Genomic DNA, 19,613 nt, shown 5'->3' on the forward strand with positions numbered 1-19,613 from the left:
AGTGTGTCAGAGAGCTTCCTGCCCGGAGTTGTCACCGGCGTGGTTCCTGAACGCACCCCCCATCGCTGTGACGGACTCGTGTGCATGTTTCTTTGTTTCTGTGTGCGACCCCTGATGCACACATCTGTACATATTTAATACGAGGGAGGCGATCGATAGTTCCTGTGCTGCTTTGCCCTTCGTTTCAGTCGAGGCGTAATATTTCAGTGAAAGCTAAAGGTCACAAGCAGTAGAAATTAAACCACTCTACACTAAAGGTTTTGATATTGTAACTGGAGGTGTTCTGATACCGGTTCTGGCATCGATCCACACTGATCTGATACCAGTGCATTTAAAAACATGTTTTGACAGTTACATGCTTCTAACCCTGTATAGAAGTGATTAATGCTATAGAAGTGATTTCTGGGGACAAGATGACGGTTCATAGTTTTACGAATTCACAGATTTTCAGCTGTATCCTCAGCATTTGCGACGCTGGAGTATTGGAACATCTGTAATTGTAACTTATCAGCGCCCCCTTGTTTCGCTGACTGATAAAAACCTTCATGACCAAAAGCTTGATGATTTATTGACATCAGCAGAAACCTTTAATCACCACTTGTAAAATACATAAAAGGACAGACAGCTTTTCTTTTATAAGTAGATGTTTGTAATAATGAAGTCATTTGTTATCCTTTATTGATCAGTAATAAGACATTAATAATGATAAAGTCAATAGATACACGTTAAGGCTCATTTATGCTGCATTTACGTACAAAACCGGATACGTCTTATAAATGATTTTAAGTTGAGAGTTTCTAACATCAACAAAAATGTCGACGGGGGAAGAATCTTCCTCTCAAGAAAGAGCCAAAAGCAGCTGTTTGTCCCTGTGATCCGAGCAAAGTAGCATCAGCATAGACGCCGGTTGTTTCCTAGCAACTCACAAAAAGCTCCGCCCCTGTTGAAACGTATTCCTCTTGTCCTGTGGTTGAACTATTGGCTACGCTGCCGTCACAATCTAGGACGGCACTGCTCCACTTGTCTGTTCCGTCCGCACCCGTAAGACGTGCACACATACGAAATGAGGTGTCCATTTAATGCTGAGAATAAATGAGCCTTTAGACAGCGGCGCCCCCACAGTTTGCATTTGCATTCACGGTTACTTCCAAGTGACGGAATGTGACATATATGGTAATAATGACCTGTCGAAGATGGCGCCCACTCCGGCACTATGGGCGCTGTTGCGGTGCACGTGCAGCCCGGTCGCCAACAGGATCCCGTCTTTCACCGCTATCGAACGGTGCGAGAATGATGCAATGAGGAGCTCATTCCAACCTGAGGGAGAGAGACGGGGGGCGGGGGGGGAGGAGAGGGATCGAGGAAAAAGCATGAGGAACAGAAATAAAGGGGAAAGAGAAGCAAATCCCAGTACAGAAGTTCACACAGCATTCAGGCAAAATGAAAGTGACAACAAAGGGTGGGGGAATTTCGACGAATCAATTAGGCTGCGCGGTAAAGAAAGCGTGCAGCCCTCTCAAGCGCGCGGGCATCGGGATATTACTGAGACATTCGAGTCATGCTTTCTGAGGGACAGGCGTGTAAAAGGGATGAACTGCGGCTGCCATCGCAATGAAGACAGCGGGCTTGACGTGCCAAAGCAGGGGCCTGACACAGCGAGCACCGGAGACACAAGGCGCCGCCTTTTGAGTGACAGGGCTCCTTTAACTGTTCTGCCTGGCAACACTTGCCTCCTCTCCCCTGAGTTGAGTTGGGTATGAGAGGAGCCGCGATGCTTTTATCTGTGATACAGCAGAACTAAAGCGGTTATTTATAGAAAAACCTGAGAGCCGAGGAAGAGACGAGCTCCTCGGAATAACGTCTCTCTCTCTCTCTCTCCCTGCTTTGCTGAAGTCTCTCCATCAGTGTATGTGCCAAAGATAAGAAATGATGGCAGGGGGGGGGGGGTTGTATTCAGGGATGGGTGTGTAATAGCATCTTTTTTTTTTTTTTTTCTCCCAGAGGTGGATTTAGAATATAATGGTGTAATTTGGGGCGACAGGCAGACAACAAGGTTCAATGTGTTGGGAGAACCCAGAAGACCTTTCCCTGCGTGTGATGTGGGTGAATGTACCAGAGGTGACGGATGATTCACTCGCTGCTTTACATTGCTTGCGTCTGTGATCCTGAGCGGTTTAACTTGCTTTTCCACAAACGGCGGAAACGCACGATGAGCCGCTCTGACCTTGGTGGGTCTGACGCTCGTCTCACGTGACCGAGAGAGTTATTCACCAAATCGGTCTCCGCTTGGCTTCGAGTCTTCTACCCGGATACAGACGGAGAAGCTGTTTGTTTTCTCGTAGAACATTTAATTTATCGGCTCAAATGCTTTTTATTCTGATGTGCATGATCATATAACTAAAACAAAAAGAACAATCAATGTTGTCCAGATGAGTTTGTATTTATTTTTACATTATTTGAAGGGAAACTAGGTGTTTTAATCCAATTTTTTGAAAAAAATCTTCATATCTCTCATTCTTAAAAGATCATCATCATTGTGTTAGAACTTATTTAAGCCTTTCTTGACGGACCTGCTCGTAGGAGGATGACCTGGTCGTCCAGCGGCAGCTCGGAGAAATGCGGGATCCTCTTGGCCCACTCCACCAGGGTGAAGAGTTGTTTATCAGCCGCTTGACAGATATTCGTCACCGGATCGTTGGGCTGTGGGGAAGCAGAGAGACGAGCAGACACCGATGTGGAAGTTAGAGATCCAGGTAACGCATTGGAAATGAATGGGAACCTTTGTTTTTTTATTTTGTCGCTCTTGGCAGAGGTGTCATGTTGAGCAACCGAACACCATCACCCCCCCCCCCCCCTCCTTTTTACAACTCATGCTAACATGAGCGTGTGTGAATAATGTCTGAAGAGGAGCGAGTGGGAAGACAAAACAAACTGTGAGTCCGTCCCAGCTCGTGGAGGAAATACCTGCAGAGAGCGGCCGGTGAAAAAACAACTTTCACTCAGTGAAAGTTCTTCTGGGACCGTTTAGCCGTCGCACAAATCAGCGAGTGGAGCTGGAGACGATCTACTGACACTTCAAAACTGCGCTCGCTGTTTAAATGAGACAATCACCAGACCAGGCTTCGTGAAAAAAATCTGCAAATGATTGCGTATAATGATTATTAATGTTTACTCTTAAAATAATGGTTGTGTGGTCATTCTCCAGAGACTCAATTCAACTAAAGAGAACTAGTTCTCCATCGAGAATTCATATAAATACGTGGCTGTATGTTTAATGTTTGCTATAAAAGGTCAGAAGTTCTGTGTGTGAGAGAATTTCACTGGAATCTGATTAATGATCGTTTGTCAATTCAGAACCAAAAATAGCAACACTGACTAATTCCCCCGTAAAAATAAAACATCAGGTGAATTTAGAAACGCTTCCTTTATCGATTTCCCTTCATTAGACGTACTTAGGAAACAGACGCCTCGAGGAAGCAAGAGCATAAAAGCTGGAAGAACGGCTGAGGATGGATGTTACAGCCACGGGGATATGGAGACATCCGATATTTTGGTAATTAGGGTCCAAAACATGTTTTCTGAGAACTTTTATTACCATTTCCATCTGTGATGTTAGTCTAGTTGTGCTGAATTATAGCTTTTAAATATTTAGTCTCGAAGAAAGAAACTTAAACTTAAATGTAAGGCATCATTTGCAGGTCAGGTTTCCAGAATCTTCCAAAAATAAAAGAAGTATGAGCCAAGTGTCCTAAATATGAGCTCCACTGCGGAATATCAGAACTGTTCCTGTATAGATAATGATTTGTGTGTGCAGCACCAGCTTCAGCGCCAGTTCAAACACAAGGACTGTCTGTCCTTAACTGTCCTGATGCATCAGATTGGGGAACAGTATTTTTTAACCCACGGGGAGTTTACCAACTGGAATACTAATGCACCACACATACAGTCTGACGGGGCTCAGTGCAATGTAAATCCCTCTGTGCAAGGAGGGGAAGGAAATCTTAAACAACACTGACAATCCAGTAATTTACCATCCTCCCAGGAGTGCATACCCCCTGACATGTTTGTCAGTAAACAAAGGCTTTCAGCACATGCGTCTGTGCATAATTTCAAATCAAGTAAACATCCTTAAATTGCAAGTATCCCTGTGTGAACTCGAAGACTTTGACAAAAAAAACAGTCAGCAACTTCTCCCCAACTTCCCCCTTTTTCGTCCAAATCCCACCGATCGATGCTAAAAGCTCGGAGGATCCCGACATCAACTGCAGCTCTCGGGAGGAGATCAGTTCAAGATGAAGGGGAACACATCCCTCCACTCACACTCTTCCTTTTTTATAACGTGCGGGCCAGAGACTCTCCCATCCTCCCCTCCACGTCCTCCTCCTCCCCGCGGTTTGAACCTCACGCTGACTGCAGAGTATCACAGTTATGCAGCTGAAATATGAAAAAAAAAACTTCAGCCAGACACAAAGCCTACACTGTTTTTGAAAACTGAAAGTAGTCTCTCTCTCTCTCTCTCTCTCTCTCTCTCTCTTTTTCTCTTTCTTCAGGGGAAGAAAGAAAACAGGCATCTTATGAATATTTCAGCATCTGATCTCCGTGGGAGACGTGGACGGCGCAGCCTAACGCGACAGTTTTCGTGAGCCGTGCTTCCTCTCTCAAAAAAAAAAAAAACACACATAAACAGACTCCGCTAAATCATTGCAAAAGGGCAACCCGAGCCAAAACAAAGGAAAACAAAAGGGGGCTTCAACGTGCGCCACGGCCGAGTCACCCCTCCTCATAAGAATACAAGTCCCAGGGTTCTCGTTAAACACGACAAGCCTCATGAATGTTGTATGACTATCTTAGCCGTGTTTACACTGACCTGGTTTTCTTTGCCTCTGTCTGCAGAGATGACAGGGGAGAGGAGCTTACACTTTCCTGCAACAATCCTTCCGGCATCGCATTACTGTACTTAGTGTTCGTGTTACAGAGCAGCATTTAGCATGTCGCCCGAGCCACAGTGGAGGAGGAGCCCGACGTGACCTGTGATGAAACCACATTAACCTTCATGTATGAACGGACAAGAGTCCACCTGGGAATTTCCCACAGATCCGCTGGAAGGGGCTTCTTCTTTTACTCTCGCTTGCGGGACTGGAGATGTGACGCAAACGCGCTCGGACAGAAACGAGACCGCGCGAATGTAAGAGGAGATATTTTTAAAGTTACTGGATGCCAGACGCAAACAACTGCTGTCGTCACTCCCAGCCAATCACGGGGTTTAAAGCCCACTGCACCGATGTGGTCGATCATCCCAACTTAGAGGAACGCCAGGCTTGCATACTGTCCTATGAAATTTTCATCACTTGAGGAGGAGGTGGGGGGGGGGAAGGGAGCCGAAAAAATTTGCCTTTCAATTTTTCATTATTCTGCTCGAACCAGACTATACTAGCGTGACAACGGAGGGAAAATTGGGAACTCGTGAGCATGGAAATGAGTTACTCAAGTGCCCCACTTTTTTTTTTAGACTGAGAAAAGAAACCAGCCTCGTACGTTGTCATGGGGATGAATCATCAGCTAATTATCATCTAAGTAACAGCGACGTTCCCTCGTTGTGCTTCCACAAAATGTAAGAAACTGAAACCTTTATACAAATGAATGCACGGAGGGTAAATGAGCCTTCCAGAAATAAAAATACAAACAATTCAAAGTAAAGTAACCCCCCCCTCGGGATCAGTGAGTGATAGCATCCTTTCCTCCCCCCCCCCCCCCCCCCCCCCCCCCTCTCCTTAAGAGAAGAGCTCTCCTCGTCTGATTGAAGGCACATTACTAACGCCTGTTTAACTCCTGTTCTAGGTCACCATGAGATAAACACACTTTATTCAGCTTGGCCAGACCCCAGTCATTAGACAGTGGCGGTGGCCTATTCATGTTGTACACTGATGGCCTGGGCCCTGTGATTAATTACAGCACGGGGCAGCGCCTCTCAATGGAGACCTCGCAGAGGGGGGGGGGGGGGAGGATGCAGGGAGAGGAGAAGCCCTCGCGGTCAGGTCAGGCTACAGCCCAGGCTCCACTTCTGTTCAAGCACCAGGTCAATCAAATTATAGGTAAAATCAAATAAAATACATATCCTTGCTCACTCTTATTTGTATCTGCCCTGGCTAAGAGTTTACCTCTGCAACGGAGGTTACATATTCACTAGTTCGATATTTAGGATTTTGCACAAGCTACCGGATAGATTAGCACAAAACCTGGTGAAAAGATGCAGTATGTGTCAGGGAAGAACCAATTAAATTTTGGCGTGAATGTCTTTCTTTAACATTTGCAAGATTGATTTCTCGCAGTTTGGTGCAGATCCAAATGAATTTAAATGTGGTTTCGCAAAGGAGACTGAGGTGTGAGCTCTCCTCGGTGTCATTCTAGTTTATTTTTCCCCACTTTCCCTCAGACTTGGAATAGCCGCTGTCGTCCTTGTCACTGTAACTCTGCTGCTGGCAGACAATCTGCCTCCATGATGCATTATACCGCCTCCTCTACCCACCTGCCAGCGCTGCACATCAATCATCGCTCAGTAACCCATTACAACAAAGATAAATCAGGTCTTTATAGGTTTTTGCTTATCAAAATTCAGAACTTCAAAATCTCATTTTACAAAAGTACTGAAGACTTTGCAACAAAATCTTCTGGCAGCAATCACAGCCCGACATCTCCGTGGATAAGTCTCCACAAGCTTTGCACACCTGCTGGGACAGTTTATCCCAAATCTTTCAGGCAGATCTTCTCAAGCTCTGTCAGTTTGGACGGGAAGTGTCCGTCTGTCTGCGAACTGCCAACTTCAGGTCTGGGCTTCGAATGGGCAACTCAAGGACGGTTAAGAGAGTTGTCCCAAAGCCACAGCAGGGGCGGTTGAGACAATCAACTTCTTGGAAGGTTGTCCCGCTGCTACAGACGACTTTCGGAGCTCCGGTCGAGTGAGTTGGGTTTTTGGTAATCTCCCTGACCGAGGCCCTTTCTTACCAAGTCACTCCGGAAGAGCTCTAGTCGCTCCAAAGCCTTTCTGCTTTACAATCATTGAGAACAGTCGAGAGTTCAGACAGGGTTCTATACTCTTGCATTGATCAAAGAACATTAAAGCCAATAAGATTGATTGGGATTGATTCCACTTAATGTTGATCAGCCTTAAAGCTCTCTGCAGACGAATGTGGTGTTTCCATCTCGTCTGTATTCCTTCAGAAAACCTCCTGTTCTTGGTGTCGGGCAGACAGTGGGCATCGAGGGACCCACTGTGGCTGAGCTCAAACACACTCAGTGCATTAGTGTGTCTGAGCTGCCGGCTACCCCCCCCCCCCCTCGACTCCCTCCACCTAATGTCAACGCTCATCTCCTACATTTCCATCTGGCCCCCGAATATAGCTCCCATTTACTCACATAACAGCCTTCACATTTCTACCTTTGCTTCACAGGACATTTCCCTCCCCTGAAGCAGACGAATCCCAGAAGAAGCCCTCCCCCTCTTTCTCTCCCTCCTTCAGTCTCACCCTCTGTAACTCCCCACCCCCCCTCTGCTTTCGGTAGGCCCGATGCACAGTTCCTCTGTTTCTCATGTTCCAGCAGAATTACTGAGAAAGCCGAGGCTTTGCGGGATGCTTTCAGGAATAGTCTGCCTGTTGCATTATTCATCGGTCTTAGTCTCCTCTGTGTCAAAGACAGCCCACAGTGCCCAGATGATACTGAGGGGACAGATGAGGGAACGCGCCGCTGAGAGAAGGAGCCAATACGAGGTGAACAGGTAAACCGGCGCTGGAGACCAGAGGCAGCCGCCTCCAAAGGGACCAGAAGAGAGGGGACAAAACAGAGCGAATATCTGATGTTCATCACCGGCTCTACACGCAGGCAGCAGGGTGTCAGCTTGTGAATACACAACAAAGAGAAGTCGGAAAAAAGTTTACTGTTTAAAGAACATTCTTCTATTGAAAAATGACTCAAGTAAGCCTACTTGACCTTATGCATTATATGTCAATGACGGCATAGAAAGTTTGAGCTGTGAATCCTGAACTGCGTCAGAACCAACAGAGCTCCTCATAGTAAACAAAAAGAAATCGAAAACTCTATAAAACTACAAATAATATTAATGATAGAGAGAATAGAGGAATTCAGGTCTTCTTGAATCACGAGCAAGGGCCAAGAACAACTCTCCGTGGGCTCAACAGTTCAACGCAGAAATGAGATACTGTGCAGGAACTGCTTGCAGCTGAAAAAAAAAAAAACTAAAGTAAATTGTGGACGATAGTAAGTCAACTCCAGGAACAATTTTGGGAAACCAAAAGAATCAAAGCATGAGCAAAACATTTAGTTTTCTCGTCGGTAAGTTTTTACTGGCAGGAGCTTTGGACGCAGTTAAAGTTTCACTGACAGCCACTGGCAAAAGTTTTACATCATAACAAAACTATGCTGTTTAATACTATGCATCATAGTATTATGTACAATTTAATGCTAGTTGTCACATGTAAGTTATCAAACTTAATTGCATCTGTCCACATTACCCCAGTGAACCAGTTCAGACCTGGTACAAACTGGGACGCCTGAGACCACAGTCTTTTAGTAATGGGAACCCAGATGCATCCTGGGTCACGCTGACTCACCTGACGTCCTCTGACTCTCTGCAGTTTCCTGATGAACTAAACATGAACTTACACTTCTCACTCTTACACCGATTAATCTGTAACAGTCTGTCCTGTTAAATTCCAATAAAACTCTAAATCAGCATTTAAGAGGTCATGGTAATAATCTGTGAAAATGAATAGTTTCCATTTGCAACACAGGAGTAACCATGAGACTAATGACCCCCCCCCCCCCCCCCACCACCAGCTCCTGCACGTCTACCGTGCGAGTGTTTGCTAAATAATGTATAAAACTGCCGACTCACCGAGTTAGACGGCGCACCGAGGTTGGTCTCGATGTAGGTCTCCGTCTTGGGCTCCACCGCCTGCTCGGCCTCCAGGATCTTCTCCACGGGCATGTCCTCGTTGGCGCAGGTGGTCGACTCCACCTCGTTCTCACTCCTCTCCTTGGCTCGCTGGCGCTCCTCCTGAACGGCTGCATGTAACAAAACTGGTTCCGGTCACTACTGCTGTTTTCTGTTTTGTTTTATTTACACTGTCGATGTGTTTCAGAGCACTTGTTTTCAAAAGAGAGATTCAGGATTGCAAGAAGGGCGGTTTGGATCGTGAAGTGAGCTTCTCGTTGAATTCATTTATTTGGTTAATTAATGTCTTTGCTTCTGAAAAAACACACAGCGCAAATAAAGTAATTCTAAAATGTTTTATGTTGAGAAATAATCAAAAGACAAATAATCCACTGCAACGAGCAGCAACATCTTGATTTGATAAAGTAATTTTGAATTGTTTTTTGTAAAAAGTTAAGAATATGCCGATGAGCCAATGTGGTGAAATGATTCCAGTCACTTCTCTGTTTATTTTTTTTACAATTAACTGCCCTGGAAACCACCATGATAAGATTATCTCTTCTCCCCCGGAGAAAAAAAAACAAACAGCGTGCTTGATAAATATGAGATGAAATGACTTGATTAGCTGGATTATTGTTTTGCAATAGAGATGTAATCTCCTGCAGAACTGAATCTTCCCTTTAAGTGCTTGAATTCTTGCAGATTGTCCAAACTCTGGTAAACATCGACAAATACATATTGACCCTTGTTTCTATGTTCTCACACACACACATATACACAATGTATGTGAGATGCTTGACTGTGTATTTGCCTGCATGCATGAGTGGCTGGTTCAGTCGGTGTGTCTTGGCGAGGCAGTGAATAGTGCATGACCCTGTGTGTATTATGCCAGTAAACATATCCAGGAGGGTTCAATCATCAATAATTGCTTCGACAATGCAGACAGAACATATCTAGGACCTTAGACCTACATTATGCACAACACAACACAGCAGCGTGGAAATGTTCAAGGACTTCTATTGGTACCTTATCAAAGAAACATGTTTTCCATGTAGCCTCCTCCCTTTTAGACACAAATCATTTACAGTCACAGAAGTGACGAACGGGTTGTCGCTGCTTCACGACGCCGCGTGTGATCACCAGAACGTCTTTTAACTGAAATCACCGCCTCGTGATTGTAAGTCTCTGCCGAGGAAGAGGATTTTAGAATCCTGGAAACTGGCCTCAGGCTTCAGTGTGGACGTCAAAGGAATTTAATGAAGGATAGTAAGTGTGCTGTCGCAATGAGGTTGAACTTAGGCCGTTTGAACATTTAATCATTTTAGATATTAAACAATGCAAAATGTATTAATAAATAGAGTATTCATTATTTATTCATGGACAAAAAGTTCACATGACCTTAACATTTGACCTTTGACCACCAAATTCCAATCACTTCATACACTTGCATAAAATTCCCTGCAGGACTTTCTGATATATTTCGTCTGGATATGATGGACGTGAGTTTACAGCGACCTTGACCTTTCTTACCACAAAAAATTCAGCTCATGATGAGTCCACGTAAACGTTTGAGCCATAACACAATCACAGGAATGGGACTGTGGGACAGAAAAACCCCCCAAAAACACAGTTACTCTCACTATGGCTGTTGCTGGTGCGACGGCAAAAAATAAAACAGCCTCAGCGCAAATGAACGAAGACTTTGTCTTGTTAAAAAAATCTTTTTTTTCTCCATGTGTTGTATAAAAACCAATTGAGGGAAAGCTGTGTTGCTTTTGTCACCTGATTGGTTTGGCGAGGAGAAACAGGAAATGGTTTTCGGTGCTGAACAGACACTGAGACTCACTGTGGCTAAGGCGGGAAAAACCTCAAGTCAGGATGGAAAAGATGCGTGCGTTTTCAAAAGGCTGTAATTTACATAATTCAATATACCGCAGTAAAAAAAAGAATAATAATAACTATTGTGGCTTTTTGCAAGTTTTCAACACAACGCGTTAATAAAGCTGTTTGTGTAAATTCAGTGTCAGCGCGGAAGCTCACATTCGCCACAGGAGAACCGCCCTCACACATACAACACAATCTGGGTCTGCAGGATGATCTCTCTTCTTATGGTTCCCCTACTCTGGCTCCTTTGCCAAGTCCTGAATCAGAGAGGCCGTGGTCATGTTGGGGGGGGGGATGGGGGGGGTGGGGGGGTGGGGGGGGTGGGGGGGTGGGGGGGGAGCAGAGCAGGGGTTGTTAGACGAGGGAAAAGGAAAGGGGCCCCACTTTGGAGGAACTGCTGTCTGGTGGTGGAGGTCAGCCCAAGGGTAGAATACTTGTGTTGGAGTCAGGGAGAGGTGAGGAGGGCTGAAATTATGTTAGCTTTATTTCCTCCCCCCCCCTCCCCTCCTCCTCCTTTCCTCTCCTGACTGGGAGAGCATAAATTCATTTAATCCTGTTTTTCTGTGGATTCGCTTAGCCTTTTGGGCTACTGCTGCCTTGTTCTCTAACCACAGCCCTCGGGGTGCGGGAGGAGGCTTAGGCAGCACTGTGAGTGAGGCGAGAGGCAGTAAATGATAATATCCTTGAAAGGAGTAAAGAGCCCAAACAATGATATAAATAAAAGGCAAGACGGACGGGAGAGGAGGAGGCCAAGTGAAGGTCAAGATAAACGGGGCCGCGGATAGAATCGCCACCCCCCTCCCCTGAAATGTATTTGTCCAAATAACACAGATTCTTCTTGTTCACACGACTTTGAACAGTCAGGTTACATCTACTACTACACACACACCTGCACACACACATACACACACACACACACACACCTGGTTAACAACTGTAACCTCCGCTGGCTGGACTGTACCAGTATCTATACACTAATGTATCTGCATTGTGTAGCTGTATTGAGCGTAATGGCGAGAGGCAGTGATTGATTTATCCAATGTGCGAAGGAGTGCTTAACAGCCCTGCTGAGAGTGCTAATATTTCTCACACCTTCGTGGAGTGTTAAAATTCACACCTCGCTGACTGTTTTCTTTTTCCCCTGACAAAACAACCCCTCGGTAATCTTCCCCCCGAACGTACAGAGGGTATTTGCAAACCCAATATTTACAACTTAGCATCGCTCTAAAAAAAGAAAATGTCTGGAGATGGATAAGTGCGGCATCAAACAAGTGCGAGCTCAACACGGCCTGTAATTAAGAGCCCATCTCTCTCCGTGAGGATGCAGTCAATCAGGCGATCCATTAAAAGAGAACGTCTGCGTGGAAACGTTGTTAAGCTCCCGTCCAGATAAATGGATATAAGGTCTTCATGTGCAGTTTCTTTTAATTCTACTTTACCTCCTTAGTATTCGGGGAAGAGTTAGTCATGATCCAGTGGAGCAGAGCAACTCTGGTCTTAAGGAAGTCTGAGATTTTGGCTCTCCTGACCACACCCATTCCCTGACAACGCTCCAATCACAGGCGGAAAACGAAGAGCTTGGTCAACCTTTGACATTTGAGACTAAGTGTCCTTAACAGAGGAGTAAGACCCTGAATTTAAATTCACATGTGCATCTGATGGACTAATAATGAATAGTTTGGTTCAAGGAAATTCAAGGATATAAAGGTTTACAATCAGTGACTGAATTAATGAGCAAATGAAGGTCTTATAGTGATATAAGCTGAAATCGATAATTACCACAATAAATGTCTCATTAGTGTTTCTTTTCAGTTTAAATATTTGTTTTTTTTGCTTCTGAGCGAAATGTGTGTTTTAAAACTCACTCACAGAATTAAAAAAACATTTTAAAACACTTCACTAGTCTGAGGCAAATCAATTAGGTGTCCTACCTGATTAAATGTGAATTGAAAGAGATGTCGTTGCCTCTTTAAATTCACATTTAATCCATTTACCAAACGTACACTCAGACTAAATATATGATTTTAAAGGGACGCTTTGATTAACCGTCTGTCCTCCAACTACAACTGCGCTCTCTGTCTGTGGCTTCATCGTGTGGCTGATTGAATCACTGCATCCATTTCAAAAAGGACACAGTAGTATGCATTCCATCTGTAGTCTGTAATTTGAGGAATGCGGTGCACATGTTCATTTGGCTGTGTAATTATAAGACGTTATCCCATTTGAGTGCTTTGATCAAATTGTGTGCCTTGAGTTCCACGGAAAACTTTGTGCTGGAGAGAAAGACGAGACGGAGCTGGATAACTGGGGCGCTTGTTCTGCACGACGCTTTGGGTTTGTGCTCATCATTAAGTGCACGAGTGGTGACATTCAGACGAGGCAGACAGAAGCAGAAGTTCGCACAGATCCGTCGTTGTGTTTTTTTTTTTTTATTCCTCCAGTCTACATCAGCGAGCTCCCCCAGGAACGGCCTGTTCTCACAAACCCTCACTCCGCTTCCACATCCACTTAATGCCGGATTCCTCGGGGTTGCAACAGCTGAATGCATTATTCCCCCCCCCCCCCCCCCCCCCCCCCCCAAAAAGAAGTGCTTGAAGAAGAAAAAATTGGCTATGGCTTCCAATGCACAGCAGGACGTAGAGCAGTATCACAGCTGCAAGTGCTTCTGTAAAATTTAATAGAGGCAGGAAACAAGCTGATTTACTCGTAAGAGGCAAATAAAAGGAAACTTAATCTAACGTTAGAGTCGTATCCCCGGTCGTCTTTGGTAACTCTTTAGCACGTGCAGAGTTTAAATCAAACTAAATTTGATTTTATGAAAAGGCAAAGTGGTGGGTTTGCAAACTAAAGGAAGCACAACATTTCTTTTAAAATTCGGCGTTGTATATTGTTTCTATAGACTGTGCACACTCTCGTCTCTGAAGTGTTGTGAAAATAAATGACTTGCAGTGACAAGTGGAGTCAATCTGCACGCTCTTGTCGGTGTAGCATGAAGGAAAGTGCGCTTCTTTTAAAGGGGAATGAGATTACGTGATTTAACTGGCTGTGAATGGCTCCCACCGGTAATACGCTTCCTACTCCAACTTCATTACCAAATATTATGCAGGTGTTCAGGTGTGTTTCCGGCAGCAAATACATCAAATACATTCATCACATGCACCGCAATACTGCTATAAATCGATCTGTATGTTAATGTGTGATTATGTGGATTAGTACAGCATCGAGGGAATGGGTAAGTCGGACTTTATCCTCAACGGTATGTGCTGTACCTTCTCTCTTCATGCCCATCGCTAAACACTTCTGGTAGCGACAGTACTGACAGCGGTTCCTCTGGCGTTTGTCGATGACACAGTCCTTGCTGTCGCGGCAGGTGTAGGTCAGATCTTTGCGCACTGTCCTTTTGAAAAAACCTTTGCAGCCCTCGCAGCTGTAAACCCCGTAGTGTTTACCTGAGGGGAGACACGGAGGCAATGGTTAGTGGTGTAACAGTGAGGGAAACAACTCAATGGTGGATATTACCCATGATCCCCTGCTTCTTGAACCAGGAGAACTGTCGTCGTAACAAACAAACCAAACTCTGTTGTGAATTCTTCATATTCTAAAAAGTTCCTCGCTGAATATTGGAGTTAAACGCTGGACGTCTAAGTCTTTTTAATTGTTCTACAATTCAGCATCACTCTTAAAATCACAGGAGATTGAACCTGAAAGTTACGTAGAGCAAGAGCAGACGTTCGGGGTGAGGAGTGGGAATGGAAGCGGCACCAGTCTCCCCATTCCAAGGAACTGTATCATGCAGGAATAGCTTCTAAGCTAAGCTAACTACAGAGCAGTTATGATCAACGACCTGTTAAAGAGAGCCCGATGCGTACTGGGGGGGGGGGGGGGGGGGTTACGCTGAGGTGGCTGGGGAGAAAAGAGGGGTCTTCTTCTGACAATAAGCTGCAGGGCGGCCCATGATGTTGTGTTACGGTCCTGTCGTCCATAACAGCTCTCGCTTGTTATCTGTGACGGATGAAGTCCATTTGTATTCCCTCGTAAAGTGACTCTTTGTTGCCTCTTGCGACAAATAAAGTCTCTGGACACAGTCAAATGAAGCATGACCTGCGAAAAAAAACATTGTTTGGATTTTCCCCCCGTGGGTTCACGTCGGACCGATGACGCAGGACGACACTAAAAGTGTCCAATGAATTACACATCCAGCTTCATCCCGGGGGCGGAGATCGTTTCATGGTTATTTCCGTAAAACAGTCAAACACAGAGTTATTTGTTAGCCGTGCGAAGCCGGGCGATTCTGCAGAGGGGACCGTTTGAATCATTAGCTCTAGGCTAACAGCAGCCGAGAACATGGGTTAGATGTTTTTGTGGTTACGGTGGTTTAGCTAGCTCCTTTACCGAATGATTATCCGTGATTAAAAGAGCCCCGGAGGGAGCATGTGCTGTGTGAAAGGTCAAAATAGGTCCACAAGATAACACCAATAATGATATTTTCTGTCCGAGCTAACAAGTGAGAACTTGTGCAGTGGAATATTCCCTTGAAACTAGAAAGGAGGATCTCGATTTGAATCTAAAACAGGGACATTTTCAGACCTGTGCAGCGATATCAACAACAAATGAAAGTATGTAATGTAATGGGATTCTGCGGGACATTGCATGGATGATTATTTCCACTACCGTGTCCCCTCGATTGGGAGTTCTTCTTTTACATATTAAGAATGCAGTAGGAAAATGTCAGAGTTACATAAACTGGAAAATCTACCGGGCGTCCAGTCGAGAGGTGGAGCCTGGGTGGAGCCGCATGAGGCAAAACACGACGTATGACTTCAGCTGCAGCAATCAATCTTTGTTTAGAGCGCATCGACACAGGCGTCTGACCTTAACGCCAAAAGCTCTTGAATCGTGTTGACATCTTCTACGTCTTTGCATTGCAGTTTTGCATCTGTCGTGTGTTCGCTCCCGGTGAATACACCCGTTTCCTGGAGTTTGGGGCTTGCAGGAAAACTTGTGCTCGATGCACAAGTAATATTACCATCAGGTATCGAGATAAATCCTGAATGCATCTTTTGTTTCCCTGTCCGCGGGCTCACCAGGGGCAGCTATCACACTAACATTGTTGTAGTGTAACCACAGTTTGATTCCAAATCTGCCTTCAGTCGTCTTTCTCTCCGAGCGGCTCCAGCTGCAAGAAAGAAAACGCCCCCCCCGCACCACAGTGGTGCAGGCGTCGCCATGTTTCACAGTCGGGGTGCGATGAGATGAGTGATGGACGGGGCCTGGTTTCCCCCTAAGACACAGAGCTTCTCTATTTCAGTCGAAGTGGAATTGAGGTTTGGTTTCATCAGACCCTACAATCTTTTGCCTCATGATTTCACATTTTTTTCATGTGCCCTTGCGCTGCTGTGCTAATATTTGTCTCGTCTTCCTGCCATTCAGCCCAGATCTGTGAAGAACTCCACCGACTGCCGTCCTTCCAGGAAGATCTCCCACTGCGTGCGGCTGCAGTCTGGAGTTTGTGCCAGAGCGGTGCACGGGGCCGTCCCCTGACCAGAGTTCATCTTTGGATCTTCTCAGGAGGTTTCTCCGTGTGGTCAGAGACACTGGATTGAGCAATTCTCTGGACAGTCCCGTTTTCTTTTCAACAGGCGATGACGGAGTCTTGTGTAATCCCTGCTGCTGGGGAATTTATTTTTACACCACATTCAATTCGATGTTATTTGTACAGCGTCAAAACACAACATATATTATCTCAAGGCAAACTATCATGTTGCAAGAGCTCAGCCTCACGCTGTAAAGAGAAACTTAACAATTTCAAGAGTGAGCAAGCACAACGGAGCGTTAACATTTAATTTCAGATGCTTCTTCCCTTGAATTATACAAAAAGTTCTCTGGACTTTCTGTTCAGAGTTTGTCAATAATTCAATAATTCATCATTTTAATATAGAGAACTAGCTGATATAACAATAGTTCCTCTGCGTACAGCACACGTGGTCGTGCAGTGCGTGTGTTCATCCCAGTCGGTTGTCACTCACCTGAGGAGCGGTCACCACAGATGGCGCAGATGTGTTTGGTGAGCGACAGGGCCGTGCTGGAGGGCTGAGCGGGCACCTTCATCACACCGTTGAGACCCAGCGGCGGCTTGATGTCCTCCGTGCTGCTGATCGAGTGCATCGGCGAGTTCAGCTGGAACATCAACACACACAAACACACACACGCCCGACAGGTCACAAAGCAGCTCGCCCACACAAGGCCACACAGGCGACGCCACACACGCCGCCGCCGCACGGGTGGGACACATTTAGCTTTATCTGATGCGGCATAGTTTGCCGATGACATTGAGTGTTGAACGAGGGCCAGGACTGCAGAGGAGGGAGAGAAGGTTCGGGGATATTAAATCACAGAAGAGTTGTTTCACGCAGATTGTCCTGAACAATTTGTTAAAAGCAGCGAGTGAGAAGGATGTTATGACTTGTGATACTGGATACAGATGGTCAGCGGTCCTAGCAGCAGCTCTCTTTGCCCTCGTTCATTGCTCCCTCTGTCTCGCTCTCCTCCCTCCCGCTCCCCCCTCTGTTTCAGATCTAAATCTGGCGCAGCAGGATCCTGCACCACTCCACCCCAGGAACTCTTTTATTCATGCTCTCAACAAGCCCCGCTGGCTGCCAAATGTTCAGCTCCAGCACAACTCCCCTGCAAAATTTAACAGTACAGCGGAATGAAGATACAGCATTTGTTTTAGCAGCAGTGCAACTGCAGCCTTGAGTCTTGCTTCGATCGCTGCTTCCTGCCTCTCTGAGAAGTGATAAAAATTCATCTCAACGTGACCTCCACTAGCTTTTTGATAAGAGCACAGAGCGAGGGGAGACTAATTATTCTAACTAGCTACATGCTGTTTCCAGAGGACATTAACGTTGGAGGGGGCAGGATATAATTTATCCTAAAACACTAAATGCACTAGAAGGCACAGAAGCTAACTAACCATTAGCACCATCTGAGCAAAAAAATATTAAAAAGTAAAAAAGCACAACCCTGCTTGACTGGGGCAATGAAAACATTACATTAGACTGGAGGAGGAGAAGAGAAGAGAGAGAAGAGAAAAGCGTTTCACCCACAACAGAGTGCAAAGAGTTGGCACAGCAGCCGCATGGACTCATATAGCCAGACGTGTTTTCATTAAGTTACTGCACACGAGACGTCAGACAGCACACAAACACGTTTTGGCTCTAAATTTAGCTTCTTCCATAACAGAGGAGGCCTGTCTCTGTCTGCGGGGATCGGTCAAGACATTTTGTTCTTCTAATGATGAGGCAAACATAGCCTGTCGTCCTCAGCTCTTGTTTGCCGTACTACGTTGAGTGCATTAGTTGTGTGCAATGGAAGAACATGGAGTTGTACACACCACTGATAACAATGTCCTCTCCAAAACACGATGTACACAGCACAACCCAAACTATGGACGGAGGCATAGAGAGAGAAAAGTCCCTCATTAATTCTGGGTCCGAAAACTATTGATTATTTCATAATTGCCTGTATAACGGAGTAGTCCTGCAAAGATTAATCTTGGAATCCATCGGTCAATTGATGGAAAACCTAATTGATCATTAATCAAATCAAAAACTCTCCTCTGAGAAAGCGTGACGTGTATTTTTTTCCCCCGTTTTCTGAAATAATTGAAATGAATAAAAACCAAACTACAGATATTTGTTTTATCTCACATCCTCATTTCTCTCTTGTTGCGATCAATACACACCTGCAGCTCTAACTGCTGCAGCGATTAATGTGCACGCACCAATAATCAAATGCATCGGCCCACGAAAGTCAAAACCAACTACAGTGTGTAGGCTCGAGCCTGAACATCATTTCAAAACTTTTGTCCAAACCCGGCCTGACTGGTTGCGTCAAATATCTACACTTTACTACATAAACTAAAGTATTTCTGTGCAGTAAACCTACATACTGTACTGTGTACTACAATACAGAGGATTACCACATGCGTCTGACATACAGTAGATATAACAGAGTGTGCACATTGAGCTTCTGTGGCTCCTGGCACATCGTTTCACCTTTTGGCATCTCGTCGTCTACACGTTTGATTCCTCATGAAAAACTTCAAATGTCAGCAACGTCACGTTCATTTTAGCCCCGGAGCTACGACATGTCACGCTTCCATTGAGTGGCATCAAATAGAAACTGTCTCCTGCATCATTTCAAACACACACACGTCCACAGCAGTCAGCATCACGTATGTGTTGTTGTCATGGGAACCCTGAATGTTTTGCCCGCATTTGAAAGATGAATCCACTGCTGGGCACCGTGGGTTGAAAAGGTTAAAGCCGTCCACGTCATGAAAATGTTTAAATTCACACCCCGACACCAACCCCTGGCCTGCTCTTCACACCCTGTTTACACAAATACAGACTGAATGCAACGTACACACGAGGCTTAAGCTTCCCGGAAATCAAAAATAACGAGATTATTCCTGGGTTATTATGCTGCAGAGCCTTTCTTGTGGTATTTTACACATAATTTCATTATTGACGAAGGAAATCTGCAGAATATTGATGGAGCATAGTTTATGTTGCTGCGTTTTAAACTGTCAAAAATGTATAATTTGCAATATTTAAATTCACAGCAGACACACGGGAGAATAGGAATGTTTATTATTGTGAGTTTTTTTTGTCGGTAAAATACCGCTCGGTGCTGAAAAAGCCTTTTTTTTCCCCGGGAATAAGCTGATTTTTAAGAAAAGCGTCTCGATGACACAAAGGGACCAATAAAGCTGCAT

At 45.2% G+C, this 19,613-nt stretch overlaps 1 protein-coding gene across 6 annotated transcripts in view; it reads right to left on the bottom strand.

The window, feature by feature from the left end:
* The window catches only part of rxraa (retinoid X receptor, alpha a), a 98,780-nt gene that overhangs the window by 6,504 nt on the left and 72,663 nt on the right, over positions 1-19,613 (bottom strand). For 2 of the 6 annotated variants that reach the window (XM_034601846.1, XM_034601842.1), the window contains exons 4-8: positions 16,861-17,011; positions 14,104-14,283; positions 8,912-9,096; positions 2,571-2,700; positions 1,185-1,317 (exon numbers count right to left, since the gene is read on the bottom strand). In XM_034601846.1, coding sequence (XP_034457737.1) covers positions 1,185-1,317; positions 2,571-2,700; positions 8,912-9,096; positions 14,104-14,283; positions 16,861-17,011 — 779 coding nt within the window. Of the gene's footprint in view, positions 1-1,184; positions 1,318-2,570; positions 2,701-8,911; positions 9,097-14,103; positions 14,284-16,860; positions 17,021-19,613 lie in introns of all 6 variants that reach the window. The other 4 variants (XM_034601843.1, XM_034601841.1, XM_034601844.1 and 1 more) reach the window with 3 other exon arrangements.

Source organism: Hippoglossus hippoglossus, chromosome 12 (assembly GCF_009819705.1).
Source record: "Hippoglossus hippoglossus isolate fHipHip1 chromosome 12, fHipHip1.pri, whole genome shotgun sequence".
NCBI lineage: Eukaryota > Metazoa > Chordata > Actinopteri > Pleuronectiformes > Pleuronectidae > Hippoglossus > Hippoglossus hippoglossus.